The sequence below is a fragment of the Oncorhynchus nerka genome, unplaced genomic scaffold (assembly GCF_034236695.1).
Source record: "Oncorhynchus nerka isolate Pitt River unplaced genomic scaffold, Oner_Uvic_2.0 unplaced_scaffold_843, whole genome shotgun sequence".
NCBI classification, from domain to species: domain Eukaryota; kingdom Metazoa; phylum Chordata; class Actinopteri; order Salmoniformes; family Salmonidae; genus Oncorhynchus; species Oncorhynchus nerka.
In genome coordinates this window covers 225,001-245,000 of record NW_027040429.1, presented here as the reverse complement: position 1 = coordinate 245,000, position 20,000 = coordinate 225,001, and the positions used below count along the sequence as shown (strand labels likewise).

The window sequence follows — 20,000 nt, the reverse complement described above, 5'->3', positions numbered from 1 at the left end:
TACACACAATACACACTATACACACACAATACACACACAATACACACAATACACACTATACACACAATACACACACTATACACACTATACACACTATACACACTATACACACTATACACACACAATACACACTATACACACATGACTGTAGGAGGGGAGTGTGTGTGTGTTACGTGGTATCTTGACAGTAGGAGGGGAGCGTGCGTGTGTGTGTGTGTGTGTGTGTGTTACGTGGTATCTTGACAGTAGGAGGGGAGTGTGTGTTTGTTAGGTGGTATCTTGACAGTAGGAGGGGAGTGTGTGTGTGTGTGTGTTACGTGGTATCTTGACAGTAGGAGGGGAGTGTGTGTGTGTTACGTGGTATGTGGACAGTAGGAGGGGAGCGTGTGTGTGTTACATGGTATCTTGACAGTAGGAGGGGAGTGTGTGTGTGTTAGGTGGTATCTGGACAGTATAGGAGGGAGTGTGTATGTTACGTGGTATCTGGACAGTAGGAGGGGAGTGTGTGTGTTTGACAGTAGGAGGAGGTGTGTGTGTATGTTACGTGGTATCTGGACAGTAGGAGGAGTGTGTGTGTGTTATGGTATCTTGACAGTAGGATGGGAGTGTGTGTGTGTGTGTTACGTGGTATCTTGACAGTAGGAGGGGAGTGTGTATGTTACGTGGTATCTGGACAGTAGGAGGGAGTGTGTATGTTACGTGGTATCTGGACAGTAGGAGGGAGTGTGTGTGTGTGTTACGTGGTATCTTGACAGTAGGAGGGGTGTGTGTGTGTGTGTTACGTGGTATCTGGACAGTAGGAGGGAGTGTGTGTGTATGTTACGTGGTATCTGGACAGTAGGAGGGGGAGTGTGTGTGTTACGTGGTATCTTGACAGTAGGAGGGAGTGTGTGTGTGTGTGTGTTACGTGGTATCTGGACAGTAGGAGGGGAGTGTGTGTGTTCGTGGTATCTTGACAGTAGGAGGGGAGCGTGTGTGTGTGTGTGTGTGTGTGTGTGTGTGTGTGTGTGTGTGTGTGTTACGTGGTATCTTGACAGTAGGAGGGGAGTGTGTGTGTGTTAGGTGGTATCTTGACAGTAGGAGGGGAGTGTGTGTGTGTTACGTGGTATCTTGACAGTAGGAGGGGAGTGTGTGTGTGTGTTACCTTGACAGTAGGAGGGGAGTGTGTGTGTGTGTGTGTTACCTTGACAGTAGGAGGGGAGTGTGTGTGTGTGTGTGTTACGTGGTATCTTGACAGTAGGAGTGTGTGTGTTACGTGGTATCTGGACAGTAGGAGGGGAGTGTGTGTGTTACGTGGTATCTGGACAGTAGGAGGGGAGTGTGTGTGTGTTACGTGGTATCTTGACAGTAGGAGGGGAGTGTGTGTGTTACGTGGTAACTTGACAGTAGGAGGGGTGTGTGTGTGTGTGTGTGTGTGTGTGTGTGTGTGTGTGTGTGTGTGTGTGTGTGTGTGTGTGTGTGTTACGTGGTATCTTGACAGTAGGAGGAGTGTCTTCCATCCACCAGGTCTGACTCTGCATCCTGGGCCTCTCCATGGATCACTGCAATACCAAGACGCAAACGCTCTGCAAACGACTGGGCCCTAAACACACACACACACACACACACACACACACACACACACACACACACACACACACACACACACACACACACACACACACAGTACACAAAGTACACACAGTTAAGAGGACCCACCTAACCCAGACTGTTGTTAAAGAGGAACCACCTAACCCAGACTGTAGTTAAAGAGGAACCACCTAACCCAGACTGTAGTTAAAGAGGAACCACCTAACCCAGACTATAGTTAAAGAGGAACCACCCTAACCCAGACTGTAGATAAAGAGGACCACCCTAACCCAGACTGTAGTTAAGAGGAACCACCCTAACCCAGACTGTAGATAAAGAGGACCACCCTAGCAGACTGTAGTTAAGAGGAACCACCTAACCCAGACTGTAGTTAAAGAGGAACCACCTAACCCAGACTGTAGTTAAGAGGAACCACCCTAACCCAGACTATAGTTAAAGAGGAACCACCTAACCCAGACTGTAGTTAAAGAGGAACCACCTAACCCAGACTGTAGTTAAAGAGGACCACCCTAACCCAGACTGTAGTTAAAGAGGAACCACCTAACCCAGACTGTAGTTAAAGAGGAACCACCCTAACCCAGACTGTAGTTAAAGAGGAACCACCTAACCCAGACTGTAGTTAAAGAGGAACCACCCTAACCCAGACTGTAGTTAAAGAGGAACCACCTAACCCAGACTGTAGTTAAAGAGGACCCACCTAACCCAGACTGTAGTTAAGAGGAACCACCCTAACCCAGACTGTAGTTAAAGAGGAACCACCCTAACCCAGACTGTAGTTAAAGAGGACCCACCCTAACCCAGACTGTAGTTAAAGAGGAACCACCCTAACCCAGACTGTAGTTAAAGAGGAACCACCTAACCCAGACTGTAGTTAAAGAGGAACCACCTAACCCAGACTGTAGTTAAAGAGGACCACCTAACCCAGACTGTAGTTAAAGAGGAACCACCCTAACCCAGACTGTAGTTAAAGAGGAACCACCTAACCCAGACTGTAGTTAAAGAGGAACCACCCTAACCCAGACTGTAGTTAAAGAGGAACCACCTAACCCAGACTATAGTTAAAGAGGAACCACCTAACCCAGACTGTAGTTAAAGAGGAACCACCCTAACCCAGACTGTAGTTAAAGAGGAACCACCCCTAACCCAGACTGTAGTTAAGAGGAACCACCTAACCCAGACTGTAGTTAAAGAGGAACCACCTAACCCAGACTGTAGTTAAAGAGGAACCACCCTAACCCAGACTGTAGTTAAAGAGGAACCACCTAACCCAGACTGTAGTTAAAGAGGAACCACCCTAACCCAGACTGTAGTTAAAGAGGACCCACCTAACCCAGACTGTAGTTAAAGAGGAACCACCTAACCCAGACTGTAGTTAAGAGGAACCACCTAACCCAGACTGTAGTTAAAGAGGAACCACCTAACCCAGACTGTAGTTAAAGAGGACCACCCTAACCCAGACTGTAGTTAAAGAGGAACCACCCTAACCCAGACTGTAGTTAAAGAGGAACCACCTAACCCAGACTGTAGTTAAAGAGGAACCACCCTAACCCAGACTGTAGTTAAAGAGGAACCACCCTAACCCAGACTGTAGTTAAAGAGGAACCACCTAACCCAGACTGTAGTTAAGAGGAACCACCCTAACCCAGACTGTAGTTAAAGAGGAACCACCTAACCCAGACTGTAGATAAAGAGGACCACCCTAACCCAGACTGTAGTTAAAGAGGAACCACCTAACAGACTGTAGTTAAAGAGGAACCACCTAACCCAGACTGTAGTTAAAGAGGAACCACCTAACCCAGACTGTAGTTAAAGAGGACCCACCTAACCCAGACTGTAGTTAAAGAGGAACCACCTAACCCAGACTGTAGTTAAGAGGAACCACCCTAACCCAGACTGTAGTTAAAGAGGAACCACCCTAACCCAGACTGTAGTTAAAGAGGAACCACCCTAACAACAGCTACAGTCAACTATACAATACAGACAGTAACAGCTACAGTCAACTATATAATACAGACAGTAACAGCTACAGACAGTCAACTATACAATACAGACAGTAACAGCTACAGTCAACTATACAATACAGACAGTAGCAGCTATAGTCAACTATATAATACAGACAGTAACAGCTACAGTCAACTATACAATACAGACAGTAACAGCTACAGTCAACTATACAATACAGACAGTAACAGCTACAGTCAACTATATAATACAGACAGTAACAGCTACAGTCAACTATATAATACAGACAGTAACAGCTACAGTCAACTATACAATACAGACAGTAACAGCTACAGTCAACTATACAATACAGACAGTAACAGCTACAGTCAACTATATAATACAGACAGTAGCAGCTACATACAGTCAACTATACAATACAGACAGTAACAGCTACAGTCAACTATATAATACAGACAGTAACAGCTACAGTCAACTATACAATACAGACAGTAACAGCTACAGTCAACTATATAATACAGACAGTAACAGCTACAGTCAACTATACAATACAGACAGTAACAGCTACAGTCAACTATATAATACAGACAGTAACAGCTACAGTCAACTATACAATACAGACAGTAACAGCTACAGTCAACTATATAATACAGACAGTAACAGCTACAGTCAACTATATAATACAGACAGTAACAGCTACAGTCAACTATATAATACAGACAGTAACAGCTACAGTCAACTATACAATACAGACAGTAGCAGCTACATACAGTCAACTATACAATACAGACAGTAACAGCTACAGTCAACTATATAATACAGACAGTAACAGCTACAGTCAACTATACAATACAGACAGTAACAGCTACATACAGTCAACTATATAATACAGACAGTAACAGCTACAGTCAACTATATAATACAGACAGTAACAGCTACAGTCAACTATACAATACAGACAGTAACAGCTACAGTCAACTATATAATACAGACAGTAACAGCTACAGTCAACTATATAATACAGACAGTAACAGCTACAGTCAACTATACAATACAGACAGTAATACAGTCAACTATATAATACAGACAGTAACAGCTACAGTCAACTATATAATACAGACAGTAACAGCTACAGTCAACTATACAATACAGACAGTAACAGCTACAGTCAACTATACAATACAGACAGTAACAGCTACAGTCAACTATATAATACAGACAGTAACAGCTACAGTCAACTATATAATACAGACAGTAACAGCTACAGTCAACTATACAATACAGACAGTAACAGCTACAGTCAACTATATAATACAGACAGTAACAGCTACAGTCAACTATATAATACAGACAGTAACAGCTACAGTCAACTATACAATACAGACAGTCAAGTCAACTATATAAATACAGACAGTAACAGCTACAGTCAACTATATAATACAGACAGTAACAGCTACAGTCAACTATATAACAGACAGTAACAGCTACACAACTATACAATAAGACAGTAACAGCTACAGTCAACTATACAATACAGACAGTAACAGCTACAGTCAACTATATAATACAGACAGTAACAGCTACAGTCAACTATATAATACAGACAGTAACAGCTACAGTCAACTATATAATACAGACAGTAACAGCTACAGTCAACTATATAATACAGACAGTAACAGCTACAGTCAACTATACAATACAGACAGTAACAGCTACAGTCAACTATACAATACAGACAGTAACAGCTACAGTCAACTATATAATACAGACAGTAACAGCTACAGTCAACTATACAATACAGACAGTAACAGCTACAGTCAACTATACAATACAGACAGTAACAGCTACAGTCAACTATATAATACAGACAGTAACAGCTACAGTCAACTATATAATACAGACAGTAACAGCTACAGTCAACTATACAATACAGACAGTAACAGCTACAGTCAACTATACAATACAGACAGTAACAGCTACAGACAGTCAACAGTATATAATACAGACAGTAGCAACTATATAATACAGCTAACAGTCAGTCAACTATATAATACAGACAGTAACAGCTACAGTCAAACTATACAATACAGACAGTAACAGCTACAGTCAACTATATAATACAGACAGTAACAGCTACAGTCAACTATATAATACAGACAGTAACAGCTACAGTCAACTATACAATACAGACAGTAACAGCTACAGTCAACTATATAATACAGACAGTAACAGCTACAGTCAACTATATAATACAGACAGTAACAGCTACAGTCAACTATACAATACAGACAGTAACAGCTACAGTCAACTATACAATACAGACAGTAACAGCTACAGTCAAGTATATAATACAGACAGTAACAGCTAGTCTACAGACAGTAACAGCTACTAACTATATAATACAGACAGTAACAGCTACAGTCAACTATACAATACAGACAGTAACAGCTACATACAGTCAACTATACAATACAGACAGTAACAGCTACAGTCAACTATACAATACAGACAGTAACAGCTACAGTCAACTATACAATACAGACAGTAACAGCTACAGTCAACTATATAATACAGACAGTAGCAGCTACATACAGTCAACTATATAATACAGACAGTAGCAGCTACAGACAGTCAAGTATATAATACAGACAGTAGCAGCTACAGTCAACTATATAATACAGACAGTAACAGCTACAGTCAACTATACAATACAGACAGTAACAGCTACATACAGTCAACTATACAATACAGACAGTAACAGCTACAGTCAACTATATAATACAGACAGTAACAGCTACAGTCAACTATATAATACAGACAGTAACAGCTACAGTCAACTATACAATACAGACAGTAACAGCTACAGTCAACTATATAATACAGACAGTAGCAGCTACAGTCAACTATATAATACAGACAGTAACAGCTACAGTCAACTATACAATACAGACAGTAACAGCTACAGTCAACTATACAATACAGACAGTAACAGCTACAGACAGTCAAGTATATAATACAGACAGTAGCAGCTACAGTCAACTATATAATACAGACAGTAACAGCTACAGTCAACTATACAATACAGACAGTAACAGCTACATACAGTCAACTATACAATACAGACAGTAACAGCTACAGTCAACTATACAATACAGACAGTAACAGCTACAGTCAACTATACAATACAGACAGTAGCGTACCTTTTGGCTGAGGCTGGAGATTTGGCCACTATCACTGCGTTTCTATAGTCAGGAATCTGTAGAAGAAAACGACATCTCCTATTACTGTAAATACTGCAGTAGGAGGGGGTTGTGGAAAATGTAGTCCTACCTGCTCCTGTATGTACTGGGGGGTTGTGGAAAATGTAGTCCTACCTCCTCCTGTATGTACTGGGGGTTGGGGAATGTGTCGTTTTACCTCCTCTGGTATGTACTGGGGGGTTGTGGGTAGTGTCGTTTACCTCCTCTGGTATTTACTGGGGGTTGTGGGTAGTGTCGTTTTACCTCATCTGGTATGTACTGGGGTTGTGGGTAGTGTCGTTTTACCTCCTCTGGTATGTACTGGGGTTGTGGGTAGTGTCGTTTTACCTCATCTGGTATGTACTGGGGGTTGTGGGTAGTGCCGTTTTACCTCCTCTGGTATGTACTGGGGGGTTGTGGGTAGTGTCGTTTTACCTCCTCTGGTATGTACTGGGGGTTGTGGGTAGTGTCGTTTTACCTCCTCTGGTATTTACTGGGGGTTGTGGGTAGTGTCGTTTTACCTCATCTGGTATGTACTGGGGTTGTGGGTAGTGTCGTTTGACCTCCTCTGGTATGTACTGGGGGGTTGTGGGTAGTGTCGTTTTACCTCATCTGGTATGTACTGGGGGTTGTGGGTAGTAGTGCCGTTTACCTCCTCTGGTATGTACTGGGGGTTGTGGGTAGTGTCGTTTTACCTCCTCTGGTATGTACTGGGGGGTGGTGAGTAGTGTCGTTTTACCTCCTCTGGTATGTACTGGGGGGTTGTGTGTAGTGTCGTTTTACCTCCTCCTGTATATACTGGGGGGTTGTGGGTAGTGTCGTTTTACCTCCTCCTGTATGTACTGGGGGTTGTGGGTAGTGTCGTTTTACCTCCTCCTGTATGTACTGGGGGGTTGTGGGTAGTGTCGTTTTACCTCCTCCTGTATGTACTGGGGGTTTGTGGGTAGTGTCGTTTTACCTCCTCCTGTATGTACTGGGGGGTATGGGTAGTGTCGTTTTACCTCATCTGGTATGTACTGGGGGGTTGTGGGTAGTGTCGTTTTACCTCATCTGGTATGTACTGGGGGGTGGTGGGTAGTGTCGTTTTACCTCCTCCTCTATGTACTGGGGGGTTGTGGGTAGTGTATTTTTACCTTCTCTGGTATGTACTGTAGTAGGAGGGGGTTGTGGGTAGTGTAGTCCTACCTCCTCCTGTATGTACTGTAGTAGTAGGGGGTTGTGGGTAGTGTAGCCCTACCTCATCCTGTATGTACTGTAGTAGGAGGGGGTTGTGGGTAGTGTAGTCCTACCTCCTGTATGTACTGTAGTAGGAGGGGGTTGTGGGTAGTGTAGTCCTACCTCCTCCTGTATGTACTGCAGTAGGAAGGGAGAAGCTCTCAGGTTGTCTACTGGGATGTTGAAGAAGCCCTGAATCTCCTTCTGATGAAGATCCATAGTGATGAGATGGGTCAGACCTACACACACACAGACAGACAGAGAGAGAGAGAGAGAGAGACGGTCAGACAGACAGACGGACAGAGAGACAGAAGGACGTACAGACAGACGGACAGAGAGACAGAAGGACGGACAGACAGACAGACGGACAGAGAGACAGAAGGACGTACAGACAGACAGACAGACAGAGGGACAGACAGACGGACCCATTCAGAACAAGGAGAGAGCACTCTGTTCAGTATGAGGACCAGACTTTATGTCTCTGTGTCTTTCTGTGTGAATCTAGGTCTTTCTGTGTGTCTCTGTGTCTCTGTGTGTCTCTCTGTGTGTATCTGCGATGTGTGTGTCTCTGTGTGTCTCTGTGTCTCTGTGTCTCTGTGTGTCTCTCTGTGTGTCTCTCTGTGTGTCTCTCTGTGTGTATCGGTGATGTGTGTGTCTCTGTGTGTATCTGTGTGTCTTTCTGCGTCTGTGATGTGTGTGTCTCTGTGTGTATCTGTGATGTGTGTGTCTCTGTGTGTCTTTCTGTGTGTATCTGTGATGTGTGTGTCTCTGTGTGTCTTTCTGTGTGTATCTGTGATGTGTGTGTCTCTGTGTGTCTCTCTGTGTGTATCGGTGATGTGTGTGTCTCTGTGTGTATCTGTGTGTCTTTCTGCGTGTATCGGTGATGTGTGTGTCTCTGTGTGTATCTGCGTCTCTGTGTGTCTGTGATGTCTCTGTGTGTGTGTGTCTCTGTGTGTCTCTCTGTGATGTGTGTCTCTCTGTGTCTCTCTGTTGTATCTGTGTGTATGTGTCTCTGTGATCTGTGATGTGTGTCTCTGTGTGTCTCTGCACAGTCTCTGTGTGTCTCTCTGTGTGTATCTGTGGTATGTTCACATGTGTCTCTGTGTGTGATCTCTGTGGATGTGTGTGTCTCTGTGTGTATCTGGAGAGAGAGAGATGATGGTGTGTCTCTGTGTGTCTCTCTGTGTGTATCTGTGATGTATGTGTCTCTGTGTGTCTCTGTGTGTCTCTGTGTGTCTCTCTGTGTGTATCTGTGATGTATGTGTCTCTGTGTGTCTCTGCGTCTCTGTGTGTCTCTCTGTGTGTATCTGTGATGTATGTGTCTCTGTGTGTCTCTGTGTGTCTCTGTGTGTCTCTCTGTGATGTATGTGTCTCTGTGTGTCTCTGCGTCTCTGTGTGTCTCTCTGTGTGTATCTGTGATGTATGTGTCTCTGTGTGTCTCTGCGTCTCTGTGTGCCATGATCAACAACTCCATGATGGTAGTGTTCACATCCCTAGAGACACAGAGAGAGAGAGATATACATCATGATGGTAGTGATCACATCCCTGGAGACAGAGAGAGAGAGATATACACCATGATGGTAGTGATCTCATCCCTGGAGACAGAGAGAGAGATACACCATGATGGTAGTGATCACATCCCTGGAGACAGAGAGAGAGATAGTGATCACACCATGATGGTAGTGTTCACATCCCTGGAGACAGAGAGATATACACCATGATGGTAGTGATCACATCCCTGGAGACAGAGAGAGATATACACCATGATGGTAGTGATCACATCCCTGGAGACAGAGAGAGAGATATACACCATGATGGTAGTGATCACATCCCTGGAGACAGAGAGAGGAGACAGAGAGAGATATACACCATGATGGTAGTGATCACATCCCTGGAGACAGAGAGAGATATACACCATGATGGTAGTGTTCACATCCCTGGAGACAGAGAGAGATATACACCATGATGGTAGTGTTCACATCCCTGGAGAGAGAGAGAGAGAGATACACCATGATGGTAGTGATCACATCCCTGGAGACAGAGAGAGAGAGAGATATACACCATGATGGTAGTGTTCACATCCCTGGAGACAGAGAGAGAGAGAGAGATATACACCATGATGGTAGTGATCACATCCCTGGAGACAGAGAGAGATATACACCATGATGGTAGTGATCACATCCCTGGAGGCAGAGAGATATACACCATGATGGTAGTGATCACATCCCTGGAGACAGAGAGAGATATACACCATGATGGTAGTGATCACATCCCTGGAGGCAGAGAGATATACACCATGATGGTAGTGATCACATCCCTGGAGACAGAGATATATACACCATGATGGTAGTGTTCACATCCCTGGAGACAGAGAGAGAGATATACACCATGATGGTAGTGATCACATCCCTGGAGACAGAGAGAGAGATATACACCATGATGGTAGTGTTCACATCCCTGGAGGCAGAGAGAGATATACACCATGATGGTAGTGTTCACATCCCTGGAGACAGAGAGAGAGAGATATACACCATGATGGTAGTGTTCACATCCCTGGAGACAGAGAGAGATATACACCATGATGGTAGTGATCACATCCCTGGAGACAGAGAGAGATATACACCATGATGGTAGTGATCACATCCCTGGAGACAGAGAGAGAGAGAGATATACACCATGATGGTAGTGATCACATCCCTGGAGACAGAGAGAGATATACACCATGATGGTAGTGATCACATCCCTGGAGACAGAGAGAGATATACACCATGATGGTAGTGATCACATCCCTGGAGACAGAGAGAGATATACACCATGATGGTAGTGATCACATCCCTGGAGACAGAGAGAGATATACACCATGATGGTAGTGATCACATCCCTGGAGACAGAGAGAGATATACACCATGATGGTAGTGATCACATCCCTGGAGACAGAGAGAGATATACACCATGATGGTAGTGATCACATCCCTGGAGACAGAGAGAGATATACACCATGATGGTAGTGTTCACATCCCTGGAGAGAGAGAGAGATATACACCATGATGGTAGTGATCACATCCCTGGAGAGAGAGAGAGAGATATACACCATGATGGTAGTGTTCACATCCCTGGAGACAGAGAGAGATATACACCATGATGGTAGTGATCACATCCCTGGAGACAGAGAGAGATATACACCATGATGGTAGTGTTCATCCCTGGATCCCTGATGAGACAGGAGAGAGAGAGAGAGATATACACCATGATGGTAGTGATCACATCCCTGGAGACAGAGAGATATACACCATGATGGTAGTGATCACATCCCTGGAGACAGAGAGAGAGAGATATACACCATGATGGTAGTGTTCACATCCCTGGAGACAGAGAGAGAGATATACACCATGATGGTAGTGATCACATCCCTGGAGACAGAGAGAGATATACACCATGATGGTAGTGATCACATCCCTGGAGACAGAGAGATATACACCATGATGGTAGTGTTCACATCCCTGGAGACAGAGAGAGATATACACCATGATGGTAGTGACATCCCTGGAGACACATATACACCATGATGGTAGTGATCAGGAGGCAGAGAGAGATATACACCATGATGGTAGTGATCACATCCCTGGAGGCAGAGAGATATACACCATGATGGTAGTGATCACATCCCTGGAGAGCAGAGAGAGATATACACCATGATGGTAGTGATTCACATCCCTGGAGACAGAGAGAGATATACACCATGATATACACCATGATGGTAGTGGTAGTTCACATCCCTGGAGACAGAGAGATATACACCATGATGGTAGTGATCACATCCCTGGAGAGAGAGAGAGATATACACCATGATGGTAGTGTTCACATCCCTGGAGAGAGAGAGATATACACCATGATGGTAGTGATCACATCCCTGGAGAGACAGAGAGAGATGATATACACCATGATGGTAGTGTTCACATCCCTGGAGGCAGAGAGAGATATACACCATGATGGTAGTGTTCACATCCCTGGAGACAGAGAGAGAGATATACACCATGATGGTAGTGATCACATCCCTGGAGACATGATGGATGGTAGTGATCACATCCCTGGAGACAGAGAGAGATATACACCATGATGGTAGTGTTCACATCCCTGGAGACAGAGAGAGATATACACCATGATGGTAGTGATCACATCCCTGGAGACAGAGAGAGATATACACCATGATGGTAGTGTTCACATCCCTGGAGACAGAGAGAGATATACACCATGATGGTAGTGATCACATCCCTGGAGACAGAGAGAGAGATATACACCATGATGGTAGTGATCACATCCCTGGAGACAGAGAGAGATATACACCATGATGGTAGTGTGGAGACAGAGAGAGATATCACCATCCCTGGAGACAGAGAGAGATATACACCATGATGGTAGTGATCACATCCCTGGAGACAGAGAGAGATATACACCATGATGGTCGTGTTCACATCCCTGGAGAGAGAGAGAGAGAGAGAGAGATTTACACCATGATGGTAGTGATCACATCCCTGGAGGCAGAGAGAGATATACACCATGATGGTAGTGTTCACATCCCTGGAGACAGAGAGAGAGATATACACCATGATGGTAGTGATCACATCCCTGGAGACAGAGAGATATACACCATGATGGTAGTGTTCACATCCCTGGAGACAGAGAGAGATATACACCATGATGGTAGTGATCACATCCCTGGAGACAGAGAGAGATATACACCATGATGGTAGTGTTCACATCCCTGGAGAGAGAGAGAGAGATACACCATGATGGTAGTGATCACATCCCTGGAGAGAGAGAGAGAGATATACACCATGATGGTAGTGATCACATCCCTGGAGACAGAGAGAGATATACACCATGATGGTAGTGTTCACATCCCTGGAGACAGAGAGAGATATACACCATGATGGTAGTGATCACATCCCTGGAGACACCATGAAGGTAGTGATCACATCCCTGGAGAGAGAGAGAGAGAGATATACACCATGATGGTAGTGATCACATCCCTGGAGACAGAGAGAGAGATATAAACCATGATGGTAGTGATCACATCCCTGGAGACAGAGATATATACACCATGATGGTAGTGTTCACATCCCTGGAGACAGAGAGAGATATACACCATGATGGTAGTGTTCACATCCCTGGAGACAGAGAGAGATATACACCATGATGGTAGTGATCACATCCCTGGAGACAGAGACAGAGAGAGATATACACCATGATGGTAGTGATCACATCCCTGGAGACAGAGAGAGAGATATACACCATGATGGTAGTGATCACATCCCTGGAGACAGAGAGAGATATACACCATGATGGTAGTGTTCACATCCCTGGAGACAGAGAGAGAGATATACACCATGATGGTAGTGTTCACATCCCTGGAGACAGAGAGAGATATACACCATGATGGTAGTGATCACATCCCTGGAGAGAGAGAGAGAGATATACACCATGATGGTAGTGATCACATCCCTGGAGACAGAGAGAGAGAGAGAGATATACACCATGATGGTAGTGATCACATCCCTGGAGACAGAGAGAGATATACAGATGGTAGTGATCATACACACCATGATGGTAGTGATCACATCCCTGGAGACAGAGAGAGATATACACCATGATGGTAGTGTCACATCCCTGGAGACAGAGAGAGATATACACCATGATGGTAGTGATCACATCCCTGGATGGTAGTGATCACATCCCTGGAGACAGAGAGAGATATACACCATGATGGTAGTGATCACATCCCTGGAGACAGAGAGAGATATACACCATGATGGTAGTGATGGTATACACCATGATGGTAGTGTTCACATCCCTGGAGACAGAGAGAGAGATATACACCATGATGGTAGTGATCACATCCCTGGAGAGAGAGAGAGAGATATACACCATGATGGTAGTGATCACATCCCTGGAGACAGAGAGAGATATACACCATGATGGTAGTGATCACATCCCTGGAGACAGAGAGAGATATACACCATGATGGTAGTGATCACATCCCTGGAGACAGAGAGAGAGATATACACCATGATGGTAGTGATCACATCCCTGGAGACAGAGAGAGATATACACCATGATGGTAGTGTTCACATCCCTGGAGAGAGAGAGAGAGATATACACCATGATGGTAGTGGTCACATCCCTGGAGACAGAGAGAGAGATATACACCATGATGGTAGTGATCACATCCCTGGAGACAGAGAGAGAGATATACACCATGATGGTAGTGATCACATCCCTGGAGACAGAGAGAGAGAGAGATATACACCATGATGGTAGTGATCACATCCCTGGAGACAGAGAGAGATATACACCATGATGGTAGTGATCACATCCCTGGAGACAGAGAGAGATATACACCATGATGGTAGTGATCACATCCCTGGAGACAGAGAGAGATATACACCATGATGGTAGTGATCACATCCCTGGAGACAGAGAGAGATATACACCATGATGGTAGTGATCACATCCCTGGAGAGAGAGAGAGAGATATACACCATGATGGTAGTGATCACATCCCTGGAGACAGAGAGAGATATACACCATGATGGTAGTGTTCACATCCCCTGGAGACAGAGAGAGAGATATACACCATGATGGTAGTGATCACATCCCTGGAGACAGAGAGAGAGATATACACCATGATGGTAGTGTTCACATCCCTGGAGACAGAGAGAGATATACACCATGATGGTAGTGATCACATCCCTGGAGACAGAGAGAGATATACACCATGATGGTAGTGTTCACATCCCTGGATCCCATGATGGAGATCACATCCCTGGAGAGACAGAGAGAGATATACACCATGATGGTAGTGATCACATCCCTGGAGACAGAGAGAGATATACACCATGATGGTAGTGTTCACATCCCTGGAGACAGAGAGAGATATACACCATGATGGTAGTGATCACATCCCTGGAGACAGAGAGAGATATACACCATGATGGTAGTGATCACATCCCTGGAGACAGAGAGAGATATACACCATGATGGTAGTGTTCACATCCCTGGAGACAGAGAGAGAGATATACACCATGATGGTAGTGATCACATCCCTGGAGACAGAGAGAGAGATATACACCATGATGGTAGTGATCACATCCCTGGAGACAGAGAGAGAGATATACACCATGATGGTAGTGATCACATCCCTGGAGACAGAGAGAGATATACACATGATGGTAGTGATCACATCCCTGGAGACAGAGAGAGAGGAGACAGAGAGAGATATACACCATGATGGTAGTGATCACATCCCTGGAGACAGAGAGATATACACCATGATGGTAGTGATCACATCCCTGGAGACAGAGAGAGAGATACACCATGATGGTAGTGATCACATCCCTGGAGACAGAGAGATGGTATACACCATGATGGTAGTGATCACATCCCTGGAGAGAGAGAGAGAGATATACACCATGATGGTAGTGATCACATCCCTGGAGGCAGAGAGAGATATACACCATGATGGTAGTGATCACATCCCTGGAGACAGAGAGAGAGATATACACCATGATGGTAGAGAGACATACACACATGATGGTAGTGATCACATCCCTGGAGACAGAGAGAGAGATATACACCATGATGGTAGTGTTCACATCCCTGGAGACAGAGAGAGAGATACACCATGATGGTAGTGATCACATCCCTGGAGACAGAGAGATATACACCATGATGGTAGTGTTCACATCCCTGGAGACAGAGAGAGATATACACCATGATGGTAGTGATCACATCCCTGGAGACAGAGAGAGATATACACCATGATGGTAGTGATCACATCCCTGGAGACAGAGAGAGAGATATACACCATGATGGTAGTGATCACATCCCTGGAGACAGAGAGAGATATACACCATGATGGTAGTGTTCACATCCCTGGAGACAGAGAGAGAGAGAGATATACACCATGATGGTAGTGATCACATCCCTGGAGACAGAGAGAGATATACACCATGATGGTAGTGATCACATCCCTGGAGACAGAGAGAGATATACACCATGATGGTAGTGATCACATCCCTGGAGACAGAGAGAGAGAGATATACACCATGATGGTAGTGATCACATCCCTGGAGACAGAGAGAGATATACACCATGATGGTAGTGATCACATCCCTGGAGACAGAGAGAGAGATATACACCATGATGGTAGTGTTCACATCCCTGGAGACAGAGAGAGATATACACCATGATGGTAGTGATCACATATACACCATGATGGTAGTGATCACATCCCTGGAGACAGAGAGAGATATACACCATGATGGTAGTGATCACATCCCTGGAGACAGAGAGAGAGAGATATACACCATGATGGTAGTGATCACATCCCTGGAGACAGAGAGAGATATACACCATGATGGTAGTGATCACATCCCTGGAGACAGAGAGAGATATACACCATGATGGTAGTGATCACATCCCTGGAGACAGAGAGAGAGATACACCATGATGGTAGTGATCACATCCCTGGAGACAGAGAGAGAGATATACACCATGATGGTAGTGATCACATCCCTGGAGACAGAGAGAGAGAGAGAGATACACCATGATGGTAGTGATCACATCCCTGGAGACAGAGAGAGATATACACCATGATGGTAGTGTTCACATCCCTGGAGACAGAGAGAGAGAGATATACACCATGATGGTAGTGATCACATCCCTGGAGACAGAGAGAGAGAGATATACACCATGATGGTAGTGTTCACATCCCTGGAGACAGAGAGAGATATACACCATGATGGTAGTGATCACATCCCTGGAGACAGAGAGAGATATACACCATGATGGTAGTGATCACATCCCTGGAGAGAGAGAGAGATATACACCATGATGGTAGTGTTCACATCCCTGGAGAGAGAGAGATATATACACCATGATGGTAGTGATCAGGAGACAGAGATATACACCATGATGGTAGTGTTCACATCCCTGGAGACAGAGAGAGATATACACCATGATGGTAGTGTTCACATCCCTGGAGACAGAGAGAGATATACACCATGATGGTAGTGATCACATCCCTGGAGAGAGAGAGAGATATACACCATGATGGTAGTGATCACATCCCTGGAGACAGAGATATACACCATGATGGTAGTGATCACCCTGATCCCTGGAGACAGAGAGAGAGATATACACCATGATGGTAGTGATCACATCCCTGGAGAGAGATATACACCATGATGGTAGTGATCACATCCCTGGAGACAGAGAGAGATATACACCATGATGGTAGTGATCACATCCCTGGAGACAGAGAGAGAGATATACACCATGATGGTAGTGATCACATCCCTGGAGACAGAGAGAGAGATATACACCATGATGGTAGTGATCACATCCCTGGACATCCCTGGAGACAGAGAGAGAGAGATATACACCATGATGGTAGTGATCACATCCCTGGAGACAGAGAGAGAGATATACACCATGATGGTAGTGATCACATCCCTGGAGACAGAGAGAGAGATATACACCATGATGGTAGTGATCACATCCCTGGAGACAGAGAGAGATATACACCATGATGGTAGTGATCACATCCCTGGAGACAGAGAGAGATATACACCATGATGGTAGTGATCACATCCCTGGAGACAGAGAGAGATATACACCATGATGGTAGTGTTCACATCCCTGGAGACAGAGAGAGATATACACCATGATGGTAGTGATCACATCCCTGGAGACAGAGAGAGAGATATACACCATGATGGTAGTGTTCACATCCCTGGAGACAGAGAGAGATATACACCATGATGGTAGTGATCACATCCCTGGAGACAGAGAGAGATATACACCATGATGGTAGTGTTCACATCCCTGGAGACAGAGATATACACCATGATGGTAGTGATCACATCCCTGGAGACAGAGAGAGAGATATAAACCATGATGGTAGTGATCACATCCCTGGAGACAGAGATATATACACCATGATGGTAGTGTTCACATCCCTGGAGGCAGAGAGAGAGATATACACCATGATGGTAGTGATCACATCCCTGGAGAGAGATATACACCATGATGGTAGTGTTCACATCCCTGGAGACAGAGAGAGATACACCATGATGGTAGTGATCACATCCCTGGAGGCAGAGAGAGAGATATACACCATGATGGTATGATCAGACATCCCTGGAGACAGAGAGAGATATACACCATGATGGTAGTGTTCACATCCCTGGAGACAGAGAGATATACACCATGATGGTAGTGATCACATCCCTGGAGACAGAGAGATATACACCATGATGGTAGTGTTCACATCCCTGGAGACAGAGAGAGATATACACCATGATGGTAGTGTTCACATCCCTGGAGAGAGAGAGAGATATACACCATGATGGTAGTGATCACATCCCTGGAGACAGAGAGAGAGATATACACCATGATGGTAGTGATCACATCCCTGGAGACAGAGAGATATACACCATGATGGTAGTGTTCACATCCCTGGAGACAGAGAGAGATATACACCATGATGGTAGTGATCACATCCCTGGAGACAGAGAGAGAGAGATATACACCATGATGGTAGTGGCAATACGCTCGACCTCATCTTTACTAGATGCTGTTCCTCCACTAACCTCATGATGGTAGTGTTCACTCCCTGGAGAGTCTCCGACCACTACACCATGATCCTTTCACATCCCTCTATACCTCTCATCCAACACTTCCCACACTGCCCCTACTCGGATGGTATCACATCCCTGGAGCCGTCCCAACCTAGTGATCACATCCCTGGAGACTCCCCCGCACCATGATGGTCCTCTTCCATCCCTGGATCATCTCTTCCCATGATGGTCAAACCTTCTCCAACCTATCTCCATGATGGTAGTTCTGCCTCCTCAACCCATCCTCTCCTCCCTTTCACCATGATGGTTTGACTCCCTCTAGAGAGATATCCCCTGATGGTAGTGATCCATCCCTGGAGGCCGGCTCGGTCCTCCCCATCCCCCTGCTCCGTGGCTCGGCATCCCTGACTCATTGCGAGCTCACAGAACAGGGCTATACACCATGATGGTAGTGCGGAAATGGAGGAAATATACTGATGGCCTCCCTGCGGACCTGGCATCCTTTAGTGATCCATCCCTGGAGAGAGAGAGAGAGATATACACCATGATGGTAGTGTTCCTCTGTCTCTGCTGCTAAAGCCAGTTTCTACCACTCTAAATTCCAATGATCTGCCTCTAACCCTAGGAAGCTCTTTGCCACCTTCTCCTCCCTCTTGAATCCTCCTCCCCCTCCCCCCTCCTCCCCCTCTCTGCAGATGATCACATCCCTGACTTCGTCAACCATTTTGAAAAGAAGGTCGATGGTAGTGTTCACATCCGATCCTCGTTTGCATCCCTGGAGAAGTCAAGAGAGAGATATACACCATGATGGTTCTGCTCACACTGCCCTACCCTGTGCTCTGACCTCTTTCCCCCTCTATACACCATGATGACATCACATCGTCTTGATGAGGCATCCCTGGAGAGATATAACAACCTGCCCGCTTGACCCTATCCCCCTGGAGACTCCAGACCATCTCACCATGACCTTCTCCCTGGACCTCACCATGATGGTCAGTCAACTCATCCCTGACCGCTGAGAGAGTCCCATCCCGTCTTCAATCCCTGGAGCAGAGAGTTGCACCATTCTGAAAAAACCTGGAGACAGAGATCCCTCCGATGTCAACAACTACAGACCAGTATCCCATGATGGTCTTTTCTCTCCAAAACTCTTGAACCATGATGGTAGTGATCACATCCCTGGAGACGTCCCATGGCCAGCTCTATACACCATGATGGTATCTCTCCCTGGAGACAGAATGACCTTCTTGATCCAAATCAGTCAGGTTTCAAGACTAGTCATTCAGAGAGAGACTGATCTTCTCTGTATCACGGAGGCACTCCCTGCACTGAAAGATAACTCCATGATCCTCTG

The 20,000-nt window shown here is 45.2% G+C and overlaps 1 protein-coding gene across 1 annotated transcript in view; it reads right to left on the bottom strand.

Annotated features, from left to right (window-relative positions):
- LOC135571012 (phosphoribosyl pyrophosphate synthase-associated protein 2-like) overlaps positions 1 to 20,000 on the bottom strand; it is a 54,272-nt gene that overhangs the window by 5,015 nt on the left and 29,257 nt on the right. The window contains exons 5-9 of the mRNA XM_065016828.1: positions 9,455 to 9,499; positions 8,130 to 8,397; positions 6,753 to 6,808; positions 1,487 to 1,582; positions 824 to 885 (exon numbers count right to left, since the gene is read on the bottom strand). Of these exons, the coding sequence (XP_064872900.1) occupies positions 824 to 885; positions 1,487 to 1,582; positions 6,753 to 6,808; positions 8,130 to 8,397; positions 9,455 to 9,499 (527 nt within the window). The remainder of the gene's footprint in view (positions 1 to 823; positions 886 to 1,486; positions 1,583 to 6,752; positions 6,809 to 8,129; positions 8,398 to 9,454; positions 9,500 to 20,000) is intronic.